Genomic DNA, 26765 nt, shown 5'->3' on the forward strand with positions numbered 1-26765 from the left:
CATCAGAGCTCCATTCTCATGGGGAGGAATGGGGGGAATCTGTGTGGTGGCCTTTCACCACACTCAGGTCTTATAAGTTCAGCACCACACCTACACCATGATGGGCACGCCATGTGGTGACGCATTTCATACCCATTCACTCAATATAAAGTTTAAAACTCACTCATGCCATGCTGTCCACACACCTACTATAGGGCTGCATAGTAGCCTGTGTGTAATTCCGTGTTTTGCACAGCAAGACATTTGGTTGGCAAGTGTTAGTGCCCTTGTCATCACTGTCTTGAGTTCCAAGCTCAGCCCATCATTGCTGATACTCCCATATGATAACCTTGTGCCTTTCACTCAGACCTTGTCCTTTCCATTTTTATGGGAGATGATTAGGTTCACCCTTCATATTGAAAAAATCATTGTTGTGCTGGTGTATACTCTGGGATGAAGAGTGCCTTATTTGGTGTCCATTATTCCTACCCACACCTCTGTTTCGCCAAGTCACATCACATTTGCAAGTGACTTTCCCCTACAAACGTTAATTTTGAGTCATTATAATAAATGTTTTGTTTTCTGAACAATGTGTTGATATTGACCTTGAGCAGTACCTATCACACTTTGTTTCACAGTTAATTTCATAAGTTACTTAGGGAAATATTCCTAAATTACTCAGCTTCAATTTAGCTCTATAGAGAGTAGCTTTAGCAATATGTATAACTATTTCTAAGAATTACAAATAGTACAGTTGCAGTAATTATTTGCCTGTGCAACAAAAAGTGACAACAATTAAAATTGCAAATTTATTAATATAAAGCATAAACCATTTGTAAGAAAAGAGTATGAAAATCTGCCTAAGGTGACAATTGGATTCATATCAATTCACTGGAATCAAAAAGGTTGTTACAGTAAAACTAATAGAGTCAGTCACTGAACAGAAGGGAATTCTGTGCTAGACTCCCTAGACACTAAACCATTCAAGTGTATGTAGCTGGCCAGAATGAGAAATTGTGACATGTACAGTACCTAAGTTCAGGGGTCCTTGATGAAATCCAATATGGTATGGAGTGAAATAAACCTAATAATTCTGAGTATATGAAACTTTGGTGAGCATCATCTTGGTATCAGCACTCTATGACGTCAGACAAGATGAATAATTGAAACACCTTGCAAATAACACAAGAGGAATTTTCTTATCATCAAATTTCAATGTGTCCAGCCACATCTCTCAAGTTAAAGTAAAGGTATACATGCAAAGGAGAAGTAAACAACTGCAGTGACATAAAGGCTCCCAGTACATTAATTTACACTGCCCACAGAAGATCATGTCTTACATCTTGGACGTGCAGCAGACGGCATCTAACATTTGTCACAAAAATTTCTATTGTAAGAGTTGTCTTCTGATTTGAGCCTCACTTACGCAGTGAATTCCCATGTATTCTGACATAGCCTTAGGCTAAAAGTATCCATTGGGGAGTTAGCAATTACTTGTCAGACAAAACTGGTGTAGCCATTGCTAAAAGTAATATGGCAAATGGAATATATTTTATAGCAGGAGTGAACTTCTGCTACAGCTATTTCCCATCATCTCCGCAGTATTAGCTTGAGAGACTCCTCATCTTGCTCGTACAACTAAAAGTCAGAAAATGATTTTAATTACCCATTCTTTTCATGTAAGTGATATCATCATTAGGAAGTGAGTTTGCACAAGAGACTTATCAAATTTAAACACCAATTTTCTACTAGTATCGCTGCTATTTTTATCTCAGAAATTACAACTACTTACAAAACTGAATGGACTTTCTAAGTGATTGTAATCTGGATACACAGTTGAGTGTATTCCAGCAGAGAACATTTTCACTGTCTCATAGTCTCTTAGGCTATAGTGCTACATTTATACATTCCTTAATCTTTTCATAACTGATGCCATTGCTATAAAAATATCACAAAAATAGTGTATTAGGGCTGTTCATTAGCTCCCTCTCCTCATTAATCTAAAGGACTTGTATTTGTTGCACATTACTGTAATGTGTTATTGTAATTTGTTATCAGCCAGTGTGTGTTCTGTATGTCCTTACATAATTTTATTTTGATCATAACATATACCACTTATACATTGAGGTGCTGCTTGGGAGGCATGTAAACCCAACAGTGGACTGCCAGCGGTGCCTTCTCGATCTTTACAACCGTCTTTGGGTCGAGGGGGAGTTTCCGTCGCAATGGCGGGAAGGCATTGTCATCCCCGTTTTGAAACCTGGAAAGAACCCTCTGGAGGTGGACAGCTACCGTCCCATTAGCCTCACCAACGTTCTTTGCAAGTTGCTTGAACGGATGGTGAGCCGGCACTTGAATTGGGTACTGGAGTCTCGGGGCCTTCTGGCTCCATCTCAGGGTGGGTTCCGTAAAGGCCGCTCCGCCGCTGACAATCTGGTGAGCCTGTAGTCGGCCATCCGTACTGCCTTTTCCCGCCGTCAGCACCTGGTCGCTGTCTTTTTCGACATGCGGAAGGCGTACGATACGACGTGGCATCATCACATTCTTTCTACGCTTCATGGATGGGGTCTTCGGGGTCCTCTGCCGATTTTTATCCGCAATTTTCTGTCGTGTCGAACCTTCCGCGTGCAAGTCGCGGCCTCGTATAGTTCCTCCCACGTCCAGGAGAACGGTGTGCCACAGGGTTCCGTTTTAAGTGTCTGTCTGTTTTTAATAGCCATTAACGGTCTTGCTGCAGCCGTGGGAAACTCTGTCTCCGCTTCCCTGTATGCTGACAACTTCTGCCTTTATTACAGCTCTCCCGGCATTGCAGCTGTTGAACATCAGCTACAGGGCGCTATCCGTAGGGCGCAGTCTTGGGCTGTAGCGCATGGGTTTCAGTTTTCGGCAGCCAAGACCTGCGTTATGCATTTCTGCCGGCGACGTACTGTCCACCCGGAGCCGCAGCTTTCTCTTAACGGCGAACTTCTTTCGGTGGTGGAATCACACAGGTTTTTGGGGGTGGTTTTCGATGCCCGGTTGACTTGGCTGCCTCATCTCCGGCAGCTCAAGCAGACGTGTTGGCAGCATCTCAATGCACTGCGATGTTTGAGCCACACCCGCTGGGGAGCCGACCACTCTACCCTGTTACGGCTCTACCAGGCGTTAATCCAGTCCCGTCTGGATTATGGGTGCCTGGCATATGGCTCAGCATCCCCGTCTGCGTTGCGGGTGCTGGACCCAATTCTCCACAGCGGGATACGCCTTGCCACTGGTGCTTTCCGCACCAGCCCTGTGGACAGCTTACTCGTGGAGGCAGGTGTCCCTCCACTGCTGTTCCGGCGCCAGCGTTTGCTGGCCGCTTATGCTGCCCATGTTCTAAGCTCGCCCGGGCATCCTAACTATCGTCTCCTGTTCCCGCAGTCAGTCGTCCATCTGCCGGAACGTCGGCCCCGGTCGGGTTGTCCGATCGCCATACGCGTCAAGGAGCTTCTCTCCGGGCTTGGGCTTGTCCCTGTTCCACCTCCTTTCCGGGCACCTCTGCGTACACCCCCGTGGTGCGTTCCTCGCCCTTGCCTTCGGCTAGACTTGGCACAGGGCTCGAAGGACTCAGTCCCTCCAGAGGCCTTCCGCCGCCGCTTTTATTCCATCCTGGCTACGTATCAGGGCTCTGGCATTGTTTACACCGACGGCTCGATGGTTGCTGGTCGAGTGGGGTATGCGCTCACTCTAGGGGACCATTCCGAACAACGTTCCTTGCCGGCTGGCTGCAGCGTTTACACTGCTGAGCTGGTCGCCATCTTTCGAGCCCTAGAGTATATCCGCTCCTGCTCAGGTGAGTCCTTCGTTATCTGTAGCGATTCCCTGAGCAGTTTACGAGCACTCGACCAGTGTTTTCCTCGTTCCCGTCTGGTGATGGCTATCCATGAGTCCCTGCAGACTCTTGCGCGTTGCGGCCGCTCTGCGGTCTTCGTGTGGACCCCAGGCCATGTTGGGATCCCCGGCAACGAGAATGTTGACCGGCTGGCGAAAGAGGCAACTAGTGCACCATCTCTGGACGTTGGCCTCCCGGCGACAGATTTGCGAGCGTTCCTACGCCGCAAAATTCTGGACCTTTGGGACACTGAATGGCGCGCCCTGCCTTCACGCAACAAACTTCGGGCCATCAAGGGGGCTACCGGTGTGTGGCGCTCCTCCTTGCGGGTCTCTCGCAAGGAGTCTGTTGTCCTCTGCCGGCTGCGCATTGGGCACACTCGGCTTACGCACGGCCACTTATTGCGCCGTGAGGATGCGCCTCTATGTCGCTGCGGCTCCGTTTTATCCGTGGTTCATGTTTTATTGGAGTGTCCGTTTTTAGCTGCGCTCAGGCAGTCGTTCGCACTGCCTGACTCGCTCCCTGCCCTTTTAACAGATGACCCGGCTATGGCTGACTTAGTTTTATGTTTTATTCGGGCAGGGGGTTTTTATTCTTTAATATGAGTGTTTCTGTTTTTATCTTATTGTTTTGTGTTGATTCTGGCCTTTGGCCTCCGGTTTTACACTGATTTTTTAATGTGTTTCAAGTGGTTGGCTTTTCCTTTTTTATTTCTCTGGTCGGCCAACCACCGTCACACTCTGTGTGCTTTTAGTTCATTTTGTCTGGTCTTTGTCTCAGTTTCTCTTGTTCCGTGTTGTCTGTGCTCTATTCTGTTCCTCGTTTTTTATTCTCTGTGGGTGTTTTTTAGTACTTGGACCAAGGGACCGATGACCGTAGCAGTCTGGTCCCTTTAATCCCCCAAACCAACCAACCAACCCAACACTGCTAATAAATAAATAAATTAATAAAGTAAATATGTATATCTTTCTTTATACAACAAATTTAAATTTGACTTACATAAAATTTGTTTCTGGTTCCCAATGTAAATAATTCAAACTTTGTGCACATTCTGTCCATAGCACAATGAATAACTTACAACTCAGTGTCTAGAGAAAGACTTTACCACTCGAGCCCCTGTTGGCATATATGACAAATGGTGTATTATGACATGAAACTCTAGATTTTCTAGAACCAGCAGTTGGTCAAATTAGGTTTTGCATATAGTTTTGTGCATACAAGAGTAAACAATCACAAAGCAAATATGCTTTTTGATGTTAGTAAAATTTATAAAAATAAAAATAATTGTATATTATTGTACACAATTTTGAAGTCGAATTTTGTAAAAATTATGGATGTGTGCCGCATTGCCAATGTGACAAACATTTTATATTGTCGTACATATGAATGATTTTTTAATTGCAAATTGAGATTTATTTCCAAAAATTCTAACGGTTCTTGATTTAATAGGCAGTAAAATGTTATGAGAAATTTTATTAAGAAAATACTGTAAAGCATGAAATATATGCTATTTAGGTAAAATAAAACAAATGGAATTCATAGGATAATTAATTTCTTTTAAAATTAAAATAAAGGCAATCTTCCAAAGTATTACAAAACAACTTGGAAAAGCATGAAATTCAAATAAATATTTCCATTCAATACATTGATCCCATAGGCTCATCTCTTTGGCTTTAGATTTGCAATTTTTGGACAAAATACAGGAAAAAAAGAATAGGACTGGTAATTCCACATAGTATCATAAACCATATTGGTCAATGATCTTCATAATACTGGTTTATTATATAGTACATTGCTCTACCCATCAATGATGTTTGAATTGTTTTGAGTCTTTCTTTCTTAATGATCCTGTTTTCACAAGTTTATTCAGTACTTTTGTCTTTTTTTAATGCAAACTTTTCTGGGCTTGATCAACTGAGAAGTTAGTAATATTAAACATCCAGTTCATAAATTTTCTTTACATTGTTTATTTACTGATTTGCTCTCATATGATCATTTTAAAGAGGAATTCAGGTCTCCTGTTTTACCTAATTACAAAACAATGTGTGTTCAAAAAGTAATAGGAATTTTGTAAGTATTCATGTTGTATTAGTCCAAGAGTTCCTGAAGTTTTTCATGGATGGGAGAGAGTTCTGGAGTAAATGTATAATATCTAATATAAACTATTTTGAATGGGGTAGCATTCATGTAATAAATAAAATTCTCTCCTGTTATTTTTTCAACACACCTATTGACAGTAAATTCACAGAAAACCGATTTAAAAGATTGATGAGTTGATTAGAAGGCCATGCCATTAAACTGTAATGACATTTTTAACAGTGTGGAATGCATTTCGTGCATTCAAAGGTATAAGATTATCTGGGTTCAAAACAATTGTTCATGCAATCATGCCAGATTCTGCATTTAGGTTGAAAAAGTGGTGAAAGCTGAAGAAGAAGTTGCAAACCAGCAAGCAGCTGCAGCTCAAGAAATTAAAGATGAATGTGACAGCAGATTAGCTGAAGCAATGCCAATACTCGAAGCAGCACTGGCTGCTTTGAACACACTAACAGCAGCTGATATTACTATCGTAAAAACAATGAAGAGTCCTCCAAAAGGAGTGAAATTGGTGATGGAAGCTATCTGCATTCTCAAGGTAATTTCTTTTAATGTGTTTTGTGATTATACTTGTATATATGGCTGCTGTATTTTAATGTACCTACTTACCATGTAGAAATGTCAGATTGCTTCTTACCATGAAGACATGTCAAGTTGCAGACAAGCACAATTAAAAGACTCTTACATAAAGCTTTTGGCCACAGAGAGACACAAACCATCCACACACAAGTAAGCACACCTCACGCACACACTACTGCCAGCTCCAGCTTCTTGGACTGGAGTGCAACTCTCATGTGGGATGCAAGTAGCAATCTGGAGGGGGCAGGGAAGGGGAAGGAATAGCAGTTTATGGGTGGGGAGAGATAGGATTGGTGTCTGGTGGAATGTGCAGGGACTAGACTGCCAACAATTCCAAGGTAAGGAGCTTGTGGGGCAGGGAGGTGGGAAAAAAGGAGCAAAGAAAGAAGAGGACCAGGGAAAGTCTGACAGATGAATTAGTAGACTGCTGCAAATAAATAGGATAGGAAATGAGAATGGGGAGGACATGATACGACAGACGGATGGAAACTGTTGGGTGGAGGATGTGTGACAGTATGTTACTGTGGGTTGAGGGTGGGATAATTACAGGAGCAGGTAATGTGTTGTAAAGATAACCCACATTTGCATTTTTCAGAAAAACTGGTGGTAGAGGGGAGGGTCCAGGTGGCCCAGGCAGCGAAGCAGCCATTGAAATCAAGATTGTTATGCTCAGCTGCATGTTGTGCTTAAGGGTGGTCTACTTTGCTCTTGGCCATAGTTTTGCGGTGGCCATTCATCCTGGTGGACAGCTGGTCAATAGTCATACCAATATGAAATGCTGTACAATGATTGCAGCACGGCTGGTAAATGACATGGCTGCTGTCACAGGTAGCCTGACCCCTGATGGGGTAGGATAAACCGGTGACAGGACTGGAATAGGAATTGCTGGGTGGGGTGATTGTGCAGGTTTTGGACCTGAGTCTTCCATATAGGGTTGGTATTGGGAGTGGTATAGGGATGGACTAGGATGTTGTTGAGGTTGAGTGGGTGACGGATCACCACATTAGGATGTTTGGGAAGTATCTCGGATAAGATGTCCCTCATTTTAGTGTATGACAATAGGTAATCAAATGTCACACCCTGAAATGAGGGACATCCTACCGAAGATAGTTCCCACCTGTCCTAAAGTGGTATTCCATTGCCCATCCAACCTCCACAACATCCTAGTTCATCCCTATGCCACTCACAATCCGAACCCCTTGCCACATGCGCCATATTTCTGTGGAACCCACCAGCACTTCCTGTTACAGTCCTGTCACAGGTTTATCCCACTCCTTCAGGGTCCGAGCCACCTGTGAAGACAGCCGTGTTATTTACCGGCTCTGCTGCAGTCGTTGCACAGATTTTCATACTACTACCAACCAGCTGGTTGAATGGTCACCGTCAAACTGTGGCCGAGAACGAAGTATGCCACCCTGTGGCACATCACGCAGCTGAACATAACATACTTGATTTAAATGGCTGCTTCACCACCCAAGCTATCTTTATCCTTCCGCCCACCTCCAGCTTTTCTGAGCTGGGAGTCATCCTTACAATACATTCTCTGCCCTTGTAATCATCCTGACCTCAACCTACAGTAACATACTGTGCCCACACCCTCCAACCAACAGTTTCCACCCTCTCTGTCGTATCATCTCCTCCCCATTCTCATTTCCCATCCTATTTATTTGCATCCCTGCCAACACATCCACCCATCATTCTCCACTCCTCTCCTGTTTTGCTCCTTTTTTCCCCCCACCTACCTGCCCCACAACCTCCTGACACGGTGCCTGTTGGCAGTCTATCCCCTGTACACTCCACCAGACAGCATTCATCTCTCTTGCCACCTGTACACTACTATCCCTTCCTCTTTCCTGCCCCCTCCAGACTGCTGCTTGCATCCCACATGAGAGTCACATTGTGGCTCGAGATGCTGGGGTTGGTGGTCATGTGTGCATGTGGTGTGATTGCTTGTGTGTGTGAATGGTGTGTGTCTCTCTTTTACTGATAAAGACTGTGGCCAAAAGCTTGTGTAAGTGTCTTATAGTTGTATATGTCTGCAACTTGATGTATCTTCTTTACACTAAGTAGCAATCTGTCTTTTTCTACATCGTTGGTTTCCTACCTAGTGTTTACATTGTTTGAATGTACCTACATAATCTTTCTAGTAACTCACTCTCAACACTTGTAGGAAAGACACAAAACATACAGCACATCACAGCTAAAAGAACACATTTTATTCAAACTTTTACATAGGTAGAGATTCCTACTTTTACAAAATATCATATTGAAACCCCTTCCAGGATCACAAGATAGGTAATCCACATCACTAACTCCCCCTTTCCCCCTCCCAGGTCCTTGATCTCTATTAACTTTAGATGGGTTTTGAACCTCAAGCTGTCAGTAATCTTTGTGAGACAGACAACAGTATCTCCTCACATGCAATATATTCCAAACTTGTGTAATTGGCTAATGCCTTCTCTTGCTCAAAGAACTTCTGATATTTACTGACGTGGGCACACCCCTCAGTGTCTGCAAGGGGGCAGTAATTCATGTAGTAGTAGCAACATCAAGAACAGACATCACTGCCCACTGGCCTACAGCTCTTCGGAGTTCTTGTCTACATCAGAGGCAGCACATGGGAATGGCACCCACCAACTGTGCATGAATTAGCCATAGTTGTGAAGAATTACATCATGGCTCCTCTGAGAGAGAACAGCCCAAAATGCTGGAGTCTGCTCGTAGCTGTTCTCTGCACTTACTGGTGGTACACTGCATCATGTGCTCCCCATTGCAGTGCTTGAGGTCACAGCACAATATTATCGCACATGATGATGGGCATGAAATAGCCCAAAACCAGTTATGGTGTAAGCATCGGAAAACTAAAGCTCTACAGCTGAAGCAGTATTTTCAACCTCTGTCTTAACTGTGAGTCAGAGGCCAGGAGTTACTGCACTCACCCAGGATAATAGCAGTTGATCAACTTGCCAGGGACCATGAGTGTGAACAGCAGTGGCCTGGTGTTGTTAGACACCAAAATAATCCCATCAGTGAAGGTGAGGATGAAGCATCAGCAGCAATAGAAACTGTCAGATCTACTTGGCCATGGCATCATAGATTGTAGTCATCTCAGCTGATGACAGATGGGAGTGTTACATGTTCTGCCTCAAAACGGTTAGCTGCAACACTGAGAATCTAGCTGTACAAGTCTGGGTATTTGTACATGTCGAGCTATGCAAATGATATTGTACTTCTGCAGAGATGACCAAATGTGCCATAGTTTTCTGAGCTAATGAGTGTTCTGCACTGGACCACAGTGTCACAACCCTTCCTTTCAGGCTTTAGGTCTGTTTATTTTTGCAGTGTCATTGTGCTGTAAAGCTATTATTTCATCTGACTTGTTATTGTTTAATTGCATGTGGTTACCAGAATGACATTATACTGACCTCTCAGTGAGATCTTTCTGCAGTATTTGCTTTCAGATGGTGTGTGGCAACCCACTTGCTAGTGTACCTGTACAACATGCAATATTGGCTGTTCTTCTGGGTAAGCATTAACATGTAGATATTGCACACTTACCTGCCTTGACTTCCACTCTGTCTCTGCTGCTGTGCAGGGAGCACTTACCAATTGTTTAATATCGACCTAGAATACTATTCTGGAGCCCAATAAGTGCCCTAAACATGCAACAGATTTTATACATTGAAAATTTGATTGATATAGTATCTGTGTCCTGTATGCATTTCTTGCAAGTTCATCACATTTAATTATATGTAGGACTAATTTCAAAGAATACAAATGGCATGCACAATATCTACATTGTGACATGCTAAAATCAGGTGTACAACTGAGTTTGTGTGTAAAAGGTTGCATTCTCTATATTAGAGCTGACTGGCTACATTTTCTCATATTGTTGTTCGTTTTCCTTGCATCAACTGTACATTTATGTCTTTATTGATAAGTCAGTTTTCTTCTCTCTCAGGCACTGTTGAGCAATAGAAATTGAGTTACATACATAGTTGCCCTGATAGTGGCAGTGACGTGTCATTGCAAACCCTCCTGGAGACATAAAAAGCATTGAGGAAACTTCTGATCCATAAAAGTTCAACAACTGCTCTCAATTTACTGAGGCTGAGCAAAGTTGGGTTCAATCAACGCATGTCATGCTTTATGCCATATGTTCAATAGGAGCATTACAACTCATTATGTAGAGTCTTATACCATAAGGAAGCAAGTGCGGGGATGTTGTTATGAGTGGCCAGTATCTTCTTTCTACAACACAAATGCAGATGTGGATTAATACAGTTTTTTGTTTAGAAGAACTGCAAGTTTCCACTTAACTGGAATAGAGTCCATGTATTATGGTGAAAGCTCATTAATAATAGTCCCCTTGCAGATGATATTGGTACTCTTGCTATTACAAACTTTAGTGTCACTGCTGGTCCAACTATAGTCGCTAATCTGGCCACTGTGTACTGCCACAACCTGTGACGTGAACTGAGCCTGCTCTGCAATGTAATGACAGAAGTGTGAGTCAGTGAGGCCCTCTGGTCAGTGGCAGCAGCCTAAATACATACTGTCAGGAGGGCATGACAGCCTGTTGCTTGTCGGTGTGTTTCTGGCCTCTCTCATGAAAGGTGTGCTTGATCCAGCACCTACTATCCATCTATGCTTTACATCATAGCTGACCGGTGTACTGGCACAGCGTACACTAGCATGTTCCTCCTTCCCAAAGTGCTGCACCATTGTTGTGTAGGGAAGATGCAAATGACAACTGGGAGGGAGGCAGGACGCTGAATGTGGAGATGTGCTGAGAGCTGTGACTGTGGAGGACAGCATATCCTGCCTGTACCCCACCATCTGGCTTGCGAGGCAACAGAAACATCCTCCGGAAAACTTCTGCCAGGGCTCATTTCCAGGCCTGAGGGCATGTCCTGGTGCAATGATGGTGACGGTGATGATGGGTCCACGTCCATTGGCTCAACAAGTGGGGATGGCGGGGGCAAGGGTGTACGTACATCCTCTCCTCTTGTGGTGCCCTGGTGGCACCAGTGGACAGCTGCAAAGGCTTCGCAATCTCGTGAGGCCATGAATCTTGGGGAAGAAAAGCAGCAGAATCATGGGCAATTGACACGCATGAATTTGGTTCTGGTGGCGGCGCTGCAAATATTCGGGATCTGCAATCAAGTATATAAAAGAGCCAATGCTTTCCTGGATCACATCTCTTTCCCAGCACCCACAGTTGCCATAAACTCTGAAAATAATGAGATTGCATGGCACAAAGTGATACTTGTGGATCATTGGCGGCACCGGATGCTGTGGTGGGTGTGGCAAGTGCAGCAGTGTCTGATTGTAGTGGCCACTGGTGATGGTCTGTCTCATGGGTGGGAACAATAGGAGGTGAGGAATAGCTGCAGCGCCTGGTCCCATGTGTGGGTGGTGTGAAGCTTGGCCACCTGGTGTTTAAAAGTGTGTACAAAGCATTCTACTTCTCCGTTGGAGTGCAGGTGAAATGGAGCATTTGTTAGATGACAAATGCCATTGTGTTCACAAAACTGTTCAAAATCACATGAAGTGAACTGTGGTCCATTGTCCAACACAAGTACTTCTGGCAAACTTTGTATGAAAAATATGGAGGACAATGCTTGAATGGTGCTATGTGCTGTGTTAGAAGCCACAGGCACCACAAATGGGAACTTGCTAAGAGAGTCTACCACTATGAGCCAATGAGTGGTCCAGAATGGTCTTGCAAAGTGTGCGTGTACTCGTTGCCAGTCATAGGCCAAGCTGCAAATGTCTGTGGTGGAGCAGATTGGTTTTCTGCACACGTACAATATTGATGCCATCTGTTCAATGTGGGTGTCCATACCCTGCCAAGTACAGTGCTGCTGCACTAACTGCTTTGTGTGAACAATTCCCCAATATCATTGGTGGAAAAATCACAGCACATCCATTGGCAACACTTTGGGAATAAGCACACACGATTGTCCACTGTCATTTTGAGCTAGAATCAGATCCTGTTGAACTGAAAGATTATGTCAACATGCAAAACATCCATGCACAACTGAGCTTGGATACTGTTCAATGAACGAGGCCAGGGTGTGTGAATGTAATACAACAAAATCTTGAGATCTGGGTCTGCTTCCATGGCCTGTGCAATTTTTTTACAGGTCGAGGGAAATGATTCCAGCAATTCAGAGTCCTGCGCATCAATTTGCCAACAAGATGCGGCAGAGGCATCAAAATCAGAGTCTGGGCCAGTTGGAAGGCGATAGGGTATTTGCATTGCCATGCTTTGCTATAGGTTTGTACACAATTTCATACTGATACTGTGAAAGCAACAAAGCCCAATGTTGCAATTTTTGAACAGTGCTTGTAGGAACTGGCTTTGACGGATGAAACAAGGACTGCAAAGGGTTGTGATCTGCCATTAAAAAGAACTTGAGACCATATAAATAGTAATGGAACTTAGTTACACCCTACACAATAGTGAGAGCTTCTTTTTCTATTTGAGAATAATTGCACTGAATTTGAGTTAATAATTTTAATGCGAAAGCAATATGTCTGTCTTTTGCACCAATTCTGTGCAAAAACACAGTGCTTACAAAACTACTGGCTTGACAGGTCAAAATTCACCAAATGTCTGTCACTAAGCAAAGCATTTTTGAGTTTCTGAAATGCGTTGTGACACTCTTTGGTTCACACAAAAGGCACATTTTTGTGATGCAATGGAGCCATGATCTGAACGGCATTCGTTATTAACCGAATGCAGTATGTCATCTTGCCTAATACTGACTGTAGTTCACACACATTGCGAGTAACAGGCAGGTTACGGGTCGCAAGCAAATGAGATTGGAGGGGGTGCTTTCCCTGACTGTTTATCACACGACCCAAGCACTGTAGCTCAGTTTGAAAAAAGTCACACTTTTCGAGATGACACTTGATTCCTGCTTCTGACAACACTTGAAAATCAGTACGCAAATTAGCAATGTGTTCCTCTGGTGTACAAACTGAGTTGACAATATTGTCAAAGCAGTTTGAACAAAATGGCACTTCTGCTGTCAGCTGTTCCAAACAACTTTGAAAAATGGTGGGTGCAGAGGCACTGCCGAAGGGCAAACTACATGAACAGTCCCAATTGTGTATTTACAACAAACACTTTCTGTGATGCTTCATCCAATGGATTTTGCAAGTCAACTTCTGTCTGTGGGTTGACTGTAGACTTGAAGTCAACATAGATGCAACTGCAACTGGAAGGCTTAGGCAACAAAAGGAGAGGACTTGCCCATTGACTAAGTTGAATGGGAGCAATTGCACCATGATCTTGCAATTCTTTCAATTCACTGGCTACTTTGGCTCTTAATGCATTTGCAACAGGGCGGGCCCAGAAGAATTTAGGCTGTGCATTGTCTTTCAGTGTAACATGGGCTGAAAAGTTATTAGCTTTTCCCATTATTTATGAAAATAGTTCAGGAAATTCTTTAAGCAAGATGGTACACTGTCTTTTGGCGCAAAATCAGACACTGGAAGTACATTGTCTTGTATGCTAAGTCCAAACAAATCAAAGGCATCTAAACTTAATATGTTCTCACTGTCTCTGAGATTTCAACACAGTAAAATTCACTGTCGTAGTGTGAGATTTGTAAGTGGCAACCCAACTACACTGTCTGAGCACTGGAGTGTCTTGTTGCCTGTAAGAAGTGAGGTGCTTGTTAGATTTAGAAAGGTGATTTAGATTTAGATTTAGAAAGGCATGGTGGGCCTAACTGTTTGTGCATGGCACAATTAAGCAAAGTTACTAAGGAACCTATGTCTAACTGAAAGGTCCCACAATGGCCAGCAATTCGTAATGATACAAATATTTTCTTTTAGAATGTCATTGAACGGCACTAGAGCAAAAGGAAAAAGTTTACTTTTGTCAGACCTGTTGTAGGTTTTCAAAACACAGCATACGCTGCATGTGCATGAGCCTGTTTTTTTCTGGGAGTGGTCAAAATTGGCATTTTTGTGCCATTGCATACAAGATTCTTGGACAACGGCTTTTTCTCCAAACATGTAACACGTTTTGTTACATGATGTGCAATCCTGTCTTTTATAGCGAGCAAAACATCTAGGGCAAGACTTCACTAAATTTGCAGGTCTGTTTACATGTATATGCAGCTGTTGACAAGGCTGTGTATGTGCTTGTTGTTGTGGCTGCTGGGGCAATCGCGAACAAGGGATGACTCAACCCATCAAATCAGGGTCTGGTCAAACTTAATGGCTGAATCATATTGCTCTAAGATATCCAAAACCTGGGGAAGTGATAGATCAGAGTACTTTAAGATCTGTTCCCATATTCTACTATCTGGGACATTGAATGTTATCGCATTCTGGATCATTAAATCACTGTAAAACTTGCTGCAACTACACTTAAATTTACACTTCCTAGCCATGCCTATGAAGTCTGTGTACTACAGGAAGTATGTCTGTTCCAGCCTTTTCGGCAAGTGAAAGAACTGAAATCTAGCTTCAGTTACTTGGACTTGCTGGTCATAGTATTTAGTTAATACACTGATTACTTGGTCATAGCTGAGTTCATCAGGAGATGCGGTTGGTAATAATTTTGTATTAACCTGAACACTGGGGAGCCCACAATCGAAAGGAAGTATTGTAACTTTACAGTACCTTGAACACAATGAACTTGACAATGTGCTTGAACTGAATCAGGTATTCAATCCATTTTTGTTTGGTTTTGGTAAATTGCCGGAACATAGGTATCTTGGTTGGCGGCACTGGTAGGGCAAGTTGGTTGGTCGATAGTGGTTCTACGGCCGATGCAGCTTGTGCAGCCAGCAGTTGTTGTACCATTGTCAGTGAGGTAGTGATTTGTTATTTCTGAAACTGAAAGGCTTGAGTTAGATCCATTACATTGGCCATCTGTGGCTGAGGCGTGGGGGCAGGGGGTGGAGGGGGTGGGGAATTCATGGTTTACACAAATATGTTATATCAAAAAGCTAGCAAGGTCTCTGAAAAGGGAAATTTGATTAGTCCCATGGCTCCCCTCCTGGAATACATGCACCGGCCGTGGTGGCCGAGATTTCTAGGCGCTCGGTCCGGAACCGCACGACTGCTACGGTTGCAGGTTCGAATCCTGCCTCGGGCATGGATGTGTGTGATGTCCTTAGGTTAGTTAGATTTAAGTAGTTCTAAGTTCTAGGGGACTGATGACCACAGATGTTTAGTCCCATAGTGCTCAGAGCCATTTGAACCATTTTTTTGGAATACATGCAAGAACAAAACAACAAATTAGCAAATAGAAACACTTGAAAACGAGTACCCCTGCAAGCTAAAACACAAAAGAAGGAAGCAAAATCTTTGGCCAAGTTGATTATCTTCAATCACCATTGAATTATCCTCGTTCACCACTGCAGTATCATCATAACCACAGTAGTCTTGTACCATAAGGAGGTAAAGGAGAGGATGTTGTTATGGGTTTCTGCAACACAAATGCATATGTAGATTAACGCGGTTCTTTATTTGCATGAACTGTAAACTTTTACATAACTGGAATAGAGTCCACATGCTGTGGTAAAAGCTCATCAGTAATATTCTTCTTGTAGACAATATTGGTGCTCTTGCTATTACGAAATTTAGTCTCTCTGCTGGTCTTGCTATAGTCACTAATCTGGTCATTATGTACTGCCATAACCTGCGACATGAACTGAGCTCATTCTGCAATGAACTGATGGACACCAAACTGGAAGTGTGTCAGTGAGGCCCTCTGATCAGTGACAGCAGCCTAAATATCTGCTATCAAGAGGGCATTGACTGTGTGTTGCTTGTCGGTGTGTCTCTGGCCTCTCTTGTGATAGGCGTAGTTGATCCAGTGCCTACTATTGATCTTTGTGTCACATCTTTGCTGGCCGGTGTGCTGGTGATGGCTTAAGCCAGCACACATTACTTGAGGTGATCATTTCTGTGCTTCATGCATCAGACAGCAGTTTTGCTGTGCTTGTACTCATCTGCATGATTTGTGACATGTGGTTTACAGGGGTACACATCAGAGGCACCAAGGACAAAATGAGCTGCATGACACACGTAACTGCTGTGACTCAGTACTCAATATAAGTATTTCCAAACTCAATAGTTACTTCCACTATATAAGAGTGCCATCTTTGCTGTAATGATAGGGTTTATAGCCAACATTTTGACATACTTTGTCTTATGTTAACCTCCAATTAATATTCTAAATTGTCATGGACTGTGCGGCTGGTCTCAGCCGAGGTTCGAGTCCTCCCTCGGGCATGGGTGTGTGTGTTTGTCCTTAGGATAATTGATGTTAAGTAGTGTGTAAGATTAGGGACTGATGACCTTAGCAGTTAAGTCCCATAAGATTTCACATACACACACAATATTCTAAGTTGCATTAAATAAACCTCAATAGGATGAGATTACTCCTCCTAAAATGGTCATGGCCATGTTCCAAGACAACAGAGCCTCTTTTCACACAGCTACACCATGCAGGACTGATTTTGTGAGCATTGGGGTAAATTGTCACTTCTCTCCTGACCACCACAGTCACCTGGTCTCATTATTATTGAGCCTCTGTGGTGTACTTCAGAGAGAATGGCACTTAATTGCTATCCGCTTCCATCATCGTTACCTGGACTCACCACTATTTTGCAGGAAGACTGATATAAAACACCCTTGAAAACCAAACAGAACTTGAATGTCAACATATTCCTTACACCATTGTCGGTATGGTAATGTATTGTATTAGTGATGTTTCTATATTTTTGTCCACCCCCTGCATCAGATATATGTATATAATGATTATCTTGTGCTATACAGTGAGATCACTATTATATGGGTGCGAACTATCTGGTTTGAGTATTATTCATGCATATTTGGCAAACTTTGAAAAACTGAAAAGTGAAGTCTGAAGTATTCTTGTCCGTACTGTAATTAGAAACACAACGAATACCATAACTATTGCACATTGTGTACAACATATATTCACAGGTTAGTTTAGTCATCAAGATGACAGTCTTAATGACAATAAAAAATTCAGATGTAGTAAACAGAAACACTTGCTATCAGTACAGTGTTTCCCACTCAGATACTCACAATCTGGTCATGATTACATAGAATGAGACTGCATATCTTCCCACTCTGTGCTGAAATGGCTCATGAGATAGTTTATGGCTTTGTAATTCTAATAGAAATAATTACCTATCTAAAATACATTATGAAATCCAAAGACTGGTATTCGATACTCTTTCTTGTAATCAGTATAATCTGCATAAATTGTTCAAAAAGGTCTTCACCTTCATCCAATAGAATATGGATTAAATTTCCCTATATTGTCATTTTTGTTCATTTGTTCACACTCTGGAAACATGAAAAATGGCTTTCATCATTGTACTACAAAGGGCAACATAAAAAAAAAATCATCATCACACAGAGCCTCCCACCCTACATCAAAGACACCAACCACTTCTTAGAACATCTCACTCTGTCCTTATCATCAATGTTTGATCTTCTCTCTACTTACCCTTCCATCTTTGTCCCTTCATCCTCACAGCATGTGAGTCTTTCTCATCTGGGAGTGTGTGTGGCCTACCCTTCTTTTTTTAATCTTGTCCATTGTACCTCTCTGCCCTTCCTATGGAAGGAACTACTAAGTTTTGATGCTATGATAGGTTAATGTACTTTTATATGTGTCTATCAGCAGTATTAAATATTTCGTCTGAGGGTAAGTAATGACCAACAATGCTGTCTCACAATTTTATAGCTTCCCTAGTGAATTTTTCCTGCAACACAACATCTCTCTTTTGCAGGATGTAAAACCTGATCGTATACGTGATCCAAGTGGAAGGATGATAGAAGATTACTGGCCTCCATCAAAACGTGTACTTGGTGACATAAAATTCTTGGAAAGTTTAGTAACATTTGATAAAGATAATATTCCAGAGAAGGTTATGAAACAGCTTACTGCTAGAATATTGACTGATGAAAATTTTGATCCAGATAAAATAAGAAGTGCATCAACAGCTGCAGAAGGTAGTGTTTTCTGTTATTTACTTACAAATATAATTGTAAATATTAAATAAAATTGTAAATATTTTCAAGAAAGATTTAACATACAGTAGTATTTGCATAACTTTCTACAAACTTTCATACGTTATCAGTATTTAGGTTTCAAAATATTGTACAAAGTATCTTGTAGTGGGGTCTGGGTAGTCCCAAGTTTGTTGACTCATCACAAGCCACGATCTTGGTGCAAGATGGAAGTCAGGGCAGCAGCTACAATGAACTACCTCCTCAGTCATAGAGGAATCACACATGCAGTGAAAATAACACAAGTTGTTTGACAGTAGTCACACAGCAGCCAATGTGTTATCTCAATTGTTTGTGACAAATGGTGCACAGACAGTTTGTCCAGCACAGGCATATAGGTCATTGCTGTGTACTTAATTTCTCAGTGTACTGCTCTGCAGAGAGTACTGTTGACCTGATGTGATGTGTTTGTTAGTTGCCTCCCAGATGCCGCCTCCTTGGATGGCCTTCGAATAACTATGGCATAGTGTCGCTTGCTGGTAGCTCAGCAAAACAGAAAGAAACTGTGGTAGAATCACTCTAACACAAAAGTCGACAACATAAATATGAGTGTCACACATAAAAAGTTGTTTAAAATAGTGCAACAATGTAACTTTAAATACACACACTTATGGAAATGTCAGCAAACTGCTACACAAGACAAGGTTTTGGAAATCATCACTAATTGACATCACAAAATATTGACATGAAATTCTTCTTCTTCACTTCTGAGCTGTCTGTTTTTTAATATACTGTTCCACTTAAATTCATCTTTCAGTCTGCAGTGAGGTTCTGGTTGCAATCTTTGCATACTTGCCATAGCTTAATAAATTGTGTACATTGTTCTGCTGATCCTTGAATAAATATTCACTTGGAAATGCTGTTTGTAACTATGCTGATATCATAATAGTTTTCATGCAGAAATTTCATGCTATGCAGTCACCAAGATAGATTTGTTGTGCACAAAAACTGATCTTATCTGTCTAATTTTGATTTTGTTCATGTAAAAAATTAAACTCACTATTCATAAAAATGTGGGTGACCTCATTGCAATACCATTAGCCCACATTTTCAACAGTTCATTAACAAATGGAGTATTTCCTTCCTGCTTAAAGACAGTGAAACTGAAACCACTGTTCAAAAAGGGTAAGAAAGAAGACATAGCCAATTATAGACCTATTGCCTTGCTATCTACATTTTCGAAGATGCTAGAAAAATTTTTTCCACAACCCAACATGGCTTCCGGAAAGTCCGATCAACAGAAACAGCAATATATGAATTTCTGGGTGAAGTACTTGAAAAAATTGATAGTGGACAAAAAGTAACTGGCATATGCCTTGATCTGTCTAAGGCTTTCGACATCATAGACCACACCCTATTGCTGCAGAAGCTTGAAAGAATTGGTATCAGAGGTATGCCTAACAACTGGCTTAGATCATATCTTACTGACCGCGAGCAAGTAGTAGAAATACATTTTCACAAAGAAAATAAATCAATAAGACACTATTCTGATTATAAAGCAGTAAAATATGGAGTACCGCAGGGCTCGGTACTGGGCCCCATCCTATATTTGATATATATAAATGACCTAACATCAACCAACCAGTACCATAGAACTATCCAGTTTGCAGATGACACAAGCATATTATTCAATGGGAAGACTGCAGAGATACTACAGACAAGACTGTCTGAGGCATTAACAAATGTTGTAAACTTGTTCAACCAAAACAAACTAATAATAAATCAAAGTAAAACAGTAGCATTAAATTTTCATAATGTCAAGAGAAACACTGAAGAGGATGTAAGAATTCAGATGTCAGACACAGATATTGCAAGTATGCCTAATACAAAATTTCTGGGGGTCTGGCTGCAGGATAATCTTAGATGGGAAACTCACATTGACAACATATGAAAGAAGCTAAGCTCCATGTGTTATTTAATAAGAGTGCTATAAAATTGCTGTCATAAGGACTGTCTAATGACAGTTTGCTATTCTGATATACATTCTGTCCTAAAATATGGGATCACTTTCTGGGGTAACTCGCCATCCTGCCTAAAACTCTTCAGGATGCAAAAAAGAATAGTGAGAATCATGGCTGGAATAAACAGGAACAAACCATGTAGACCATTATTTAAAAGGATGGGGATTCTTCCCCTTCCATGTATTTTCCTATTTGAAAGTGCAATGTTTATAAAGAAATATACAATAACAAATCCTAGTATCCTCCCCAAAAATGAAAATGTTCATCATCATAATACAAGACAGAAAACTGACTTTCATGTACTCCATAAAAAAACCAGTTTGTGCCAAAAAGGAACATTTCACCATGGAAAAATTATCTACAATAAATTGCCAAGAGAAATTAAAGTAAAGACTGATGTAAAAAATTTTAAAGCAGCATTAAAAGAATATCTGTTGACACATTGCTTTTATATTGTGGAAGAGTTCCTTCAAAATCCTTGAGAGTCTAGGTGATGATTATGCAAATACTGTAACCATTAATACTGGCCTATAAATACATTCAGATGTAATTCCCAAGTTTCTAATGGGGTTCAAGTATAAGTTGTATACCAACTTGCCCAGTATATGAAGTAAAATTCTGTGAACGTAATTCTCTAGTGTACATGTCAATTCATAGTGTAGAAGAGTTCCTCAAAAATCCTTAGAGCTTAAGTGAGGATCATGCAAATACTGTAATCGTTAATATTGGCTTATACATGTATTCAGTTGTAAACTTCAAGTTTCTAATGTGGTTTAATTATAACATACACATTGACTTGCCCAGTATATGAAGTGCTGTAAAATTTTGTGAACATAATTTTCTAGTTTCTAAAGTGTTTTAATTGTAAGATATACTTTGACCTGTCCAATATCTGATGTGCTGTACTGTACATGTAAGATTTACTGGACCAATAAATACAATACAATATAGCAAAATTGTCATTCACCACTTTATTTATTATTTTATTTATTTATTTATTTATTTCTTACACCATGGATCCAACTGTGACAATTTCACATGGATGTAGTGTGTGTCAATTTTTACATTGTCAATGACAAGTACTTGTACACTATGTTTACAGGTAAAGAATATAAAGTTACTTAACCACTACAATGATCCATAACACAATATAATGGAATGAGAATCCTTAGACCTACAGATTACAGGTATAAAACAAAGTAAATTAAACCTGAAAAGGTCATATAACCCAGACTGTTAAATATAAGCAGTTAACACTAAAAGAGTTACATATGTGACAAGAATGTTCAGCTTAATGTTCAATTTATATGATAATACATCTTATTTTAAGGCCGTTTCTCACAGTGTTTCATAAACTCTTCCAAACTGTAAAATGACATGGCTAAAAGAAATTGCCTCAGAAGCTCTTTAAATGTAGATTTGTTGGCAATTTCACATTTGATTTCTGGAGGAAGAGCATTAAATATCTTTATACCAGAGGACTGTACACCCTTCTGCACAATCTTCAAATTTTTACCTTCAGTGTGGAAATCATGTTTCCTCCTTGTGTTATGCTGATGGTATTCACTGTTACATTTGTATAAATCAGTGTTTTTACTTATGAAACACATAAGTGAGTATATATATTGAGAAGTAGTTGTAAGAATTCCCAGATTCCGGAATAGGCTTCTGCAGCTGCATCTAGGATCTACACCAGACATCACTCTTACAACACGCTTCTGAGCAATGAATATTTTCTTTGCAAGAGGTTGATTTCCCCAGAAAATAATTCCATATGCCATCAAAGAATGGAAGTAACCATAGTATGCAGCTTTTTTAATGCTTAAGTTTGCACTGACAGAGATGATTCGCATTGCAAAAACTGAAGAGTTGAGTCTCTTGTAAAGATCTAAAATGTGATGGGACCAGTTTACTCTACAGTCAATCTTCACGCCTAGAAACTTTGTTACTTCCACTCTTTCTATGACCTGTGTGGCATATTTAACAGTCATTTCTTCCTCAGTTTTGGCAGTTGGGGTGAACTGAATATAATTAGTCTTGCTCAGGTTAAGTGAAAGACCATTTGCAGTAAACCATTTCATTAAATCTATAAGAATAGTATTAACAGACTCTTGAACATTTTCACATTTAAGACCATTAACCATTATGTTAGTATCATCTGCAAAGATGGTAAAATTGCACTGAATCATTGAAGAATAAGGTAAATCATTTATAAATAACGGGAACAGTAAAGGACCAAGAATAGAGCCCTGTGGAACTCCACAATTTATGTCTCTCCATTCCGATGAAATCATTCCACTACACAAATTGTCTGACTTATCTAAGACTACTTTCTGTTTCCTCTCTGTCAGGTATGACTGAAGCCAGTTATTTGCTACACCACTTATTCCTAGATGGTCTGCCTTCAGTAACAGTATTTGGTGGTTCACAGTGTCAAAGGCTTTACATAAATCACAAAATAACCCTGTTGTCACCATTTTCTCATTTAGAGATTCCAAAACCTTATCTATAAAAGCATATATTGCTTGTTCAGTTGACAGACCTTTCCGGAAACCAAACTGATGTTTGCTGAGAATATTGAATTTATGTAGGTGTTCTAAAATTCTAGAATACATGAGCTTTTCTAGTACCTTTGAAAACACAGTCAGGAGAGATATTGGTCTGAAATTTTTAACATCAGTTTTCTCCCCTTTCTTAAAGAGAGGCTTCACGATAGCATACTTTAGTCTATCAGGAACAATTCCTTGCTGCAAAGAGGCATTGAAAATATGACACAGTATATTGCTTACAGAAGTACAACACTGCTTTAACAATTTGCTAGAAATATTGTCTACTCCACAGGAGTTCTTGGTTTTCATGGAGGCAATTGTTCTTTCAATTTCTGATACTGTAACAGGTCTATTATGCATTTGGATGATTTTGTTAGGGAAAGCATTTCGCAAAAAGGTCAGGGCATCATTCACAGAACCCTTGCAGCCTATTTGCTCAGACACTGACAGGAAGTGTTTATTAAAGATTTCAGCTATGATCTCAGGATTTTGCACAAGATTCCCTTCATGTTTGATTATGAAGTTTTCTACAGCTCTTTTTTTATTGTTCCCTGTCTCCTTGTTAACTATTTGCCAGACAGTCTTCATTTTATTATTGGAGTTATCAATTTCTTTTACATAATACAGTGCTTTTGATGTCTGAATAACTTTCTTTAGGATTTTACAATACATGTTATAATGGCTGATTAATTCTCTGTCCCTTGACCCTCTGGTTGCAACATAAAGTTCTCTCTTATATTTACATGACACTCGAATACCCTTTGTGATCCATGGCTTCTTTAAGGACGAGGAAATACTTAGGAAAAGCTTCTTCAAAGTGGGATAGGAATTCATTTATGAATATGTTGAACTTTGTATCAACATCATCTACTCTGCGAACTGAATTCCAATCTTCATGCTGCAGCTTATGGTTAAAAAATTCCAGGGTATCTTTGTTCATAAGTCTGATTGCCTTCCAGGATGGGACTGCTTTCTTGACAGGTCTGTAGTCATGTAGAGTGAGGAGCTGTCCATCATGGTCTGATATGCCATTTACTATTGCAGTGACAGTGAAGTTCTGGTATAAATTTACATCTAAAAATATATTGTCTATCAGAGATTGACAGTCAGGTGTGATCCTAGTAGGAAAGTCAACCACTGATGTAAGATTGTAGGAACTCAGCAAATTCTGAAGCTCTACTTTGTTGTTGCATTCCATTGCGAAGTTGACATTAAAGTCCCCAAGTAAGATAATGTCATTATTTTTAGAAAATAAGGTTGATAGTAACAATTCTAACTGAACCATAAAGACTGTGAAATTGGTTCCTGGTGCCCTGTACACTGTAACTACTATTAATTTGGAACTGTTTAATGTCACTTCTATTGCACACACTTCAAACTGTTGGTCACTGCAATATTTCCTTACATCTACAGATCTAAAAGTTAAATTATTCTTAATGAAAATTACTACTCCACCTTTTCTCATGCTATCTCTACAGTAGTAGGTGGCAAGGCTATAACTGTCTATATGTAACATTTCAATTCCTTCTGTAATATGGTGTTCTGAGAAACATAAGATCTGAGCATTGTTCATAAAGTTTTTGTTATTTATGTTAACTTCTAATTGATCTAGTTTGTTTCTTATTCCCCTTATGTTTTGATGAAAAATGGAGAAGTTGTTTGGATTATTACCTATTTTGGTGGTTTCTTCTTTCTCGTGCCTGTGGTTAAAAAATCCTTCAGATGAAGAGGACACACAACTTTACGTTTACCTCCTGTTCTCTGTGATGATGTCGATTTTTCTTCAGTAGATGCTTCCTTCTTTACTGAAGATGATGAAACTGATGACTTGCTTGTTGATTTACCTTGAGCTGATGCTGTCAATTCCCTTGGAGATGATGAAGCTATTGACTTGCTTGCAGGTGGGAATAAGATTGCTGTTGCTGTAGGCTCCAGGGGTTGTACTGCTGTTGCAGCTGGTGTTTCTGCTGGCAGTGATATTTTTGACGAACTGCATGTAGGCAGGTGCACAAGTGGTGTTGCTGTAGGTTCACAGAGTGGAAATGCTGCCTTTTCTTCTTCTGCAGTACATGTAACCATTGAGTTATCTCTGTTTGGTGAAGAAACAGAATCATCTGAGCATCTAGGTACTGAAACTTCTGATCCATTCATTTTCTTCGTTTTTGTTATTAAGCATACTGGCAGAGGGATTACAGCACGACCTTCCACTGTGTTGCAGTTAATAGAATTTAACAATTGTTTGCACATAGCTTCCTTTCCCTGTGTGTTCCTGTGCATACCATGCTTTGTAAAGTGAGCTCTCTCCATGCTGTTTGTGTCAATAAAGGTAGCCTGTGGGAAACTGCAGCAGAGTTTTCTTATTTTCCTGTTGACTTTGTTAATTTCTAGGTTAACACATGAGTTACTTATTAAGTCATGCCTATGTGGAACACTAAGCACGAAAACTTTTATATGTGAGAGTTTTTCCAAAGTTTCTTTGAGTGCTCTTGTTGCATGATGGCTTTCATTACGATAAACATCGTTTGCACCACCTATTATGACACAGACAGAGGAATTTTTTGTTAGCTTTTCACAGTTTTTTACCTCACAGAAAGTTCCCTGCACCAACAAATCAAGATCCTCTCATGTTAAATTTTGATCATGGTCTGCATTGTGGGTATGTTTGCCATTAACTAACTAATCCTGCTCATTAGTGTTAATTTAAAATTAAAGGGAGTGTTATCGCACATCAAAAATCAACTTGGCTTCTACATTGCTTTCATCTCATGAGCATTGCATGTCAACAGCAGCATTATGAACTGCTGCACTCTGTTCAATTGACTGATTAATTTTCCATTGCTGTGAGATTAATGGCCACTGAACTTCAGTCAGCCCTGATTCTTTCTCTTAATAATTTTTTTTTTTACTGTTCTGAACATCATCTGAAATTTCAGTTTTCTCTTATCCTATAGTTATGTACTTCAAATCTGTGAACAATTCTTGCAAGTCATTACAAATACCTAGTACCCTTTGACCCAACATTTTGTCGAATTTTTGACTATGTTCATTGAGTTTTTTGTTTTAATCCAAGCTGAGTTCTTGTTTAATTTCATTAAGTTTTATAACCAAATCGCACTTATCATCATCAAGGTTTCTGTTTAAATCCTCATTCAGTTTTTTATTATTATCGTCAAGTTTTTTATCATAGGCATCAAGTTTGGAGTCCAAATTGTATAACAGTCACATTAACACATCCTCCCCTTCCTTAATTTTGGATTCTGCTGACTGGTTATAATTTTTTAACAAGATCCATTGTCCTGATTAATACTGTCCTCTCCATTAATTACATCACTATTCTCTGTTTGGCTAGCCATTGTTATTTAAATGTATATAATCAAAGTATCTTTTCATGTTCCTTGTTCCTTAGAAGTTAAGATGACATTGAAAATGCAAATTAACTCACCACACGGTGGCACTTGCAGTTCAGCTCTGGATCCAAAGATTTTTGCAGGATACAACATCCTGTCATGGTTACATGTGTTGCACGACTGTTAGGTGCTTGCTACTTTATGATGATACTGCTAACTCTCTCAATTTCAGCAATTCAAACACAGATGTAATTCAACAATTGATAATATTGGGAAGTGGCTAATGATGGGTACTATGCAGAACATTTATTGTTAGCAG

General features: G+C 40.4%; 1 protein-coding gene across 1 annotated transcript in view; it reads left to right on the top strand.

The window, feature by feature from the left end:
* The window catches only part of LOC124596265 (dynein axonemal heavy chain 7), a 1038560-nt gene that overhangs the window by 648002 nt on the left and 363793 nt on the right, over positions 1-26765 (top strand). Inside the window, 2 exon segments of the mRNA XM_047135340.1 lie at positions 6240-6467; positions 18310-18532. Of these exon segments, the coding sequence (XP_046991296.1) occupies positions 6240-6467; positions 18310-18532 (451 nt within the window).

This window comes from Schistocerca americana, chromosome 2, assembly GCF_021461395.2.
Source record: "Schistocerca americana isolate TAMUIC-IGC-003095 chromosome 2, iqSchAmer2.1, whole genome shotgun sequence".
Taxonomy (NCBI): domain Eukaryota; kingdom Metazoa; phylum Arthropoda; class Insecta; order Orthoptera; family Acrididae; genus Schistocerca; species Schistocerca americana.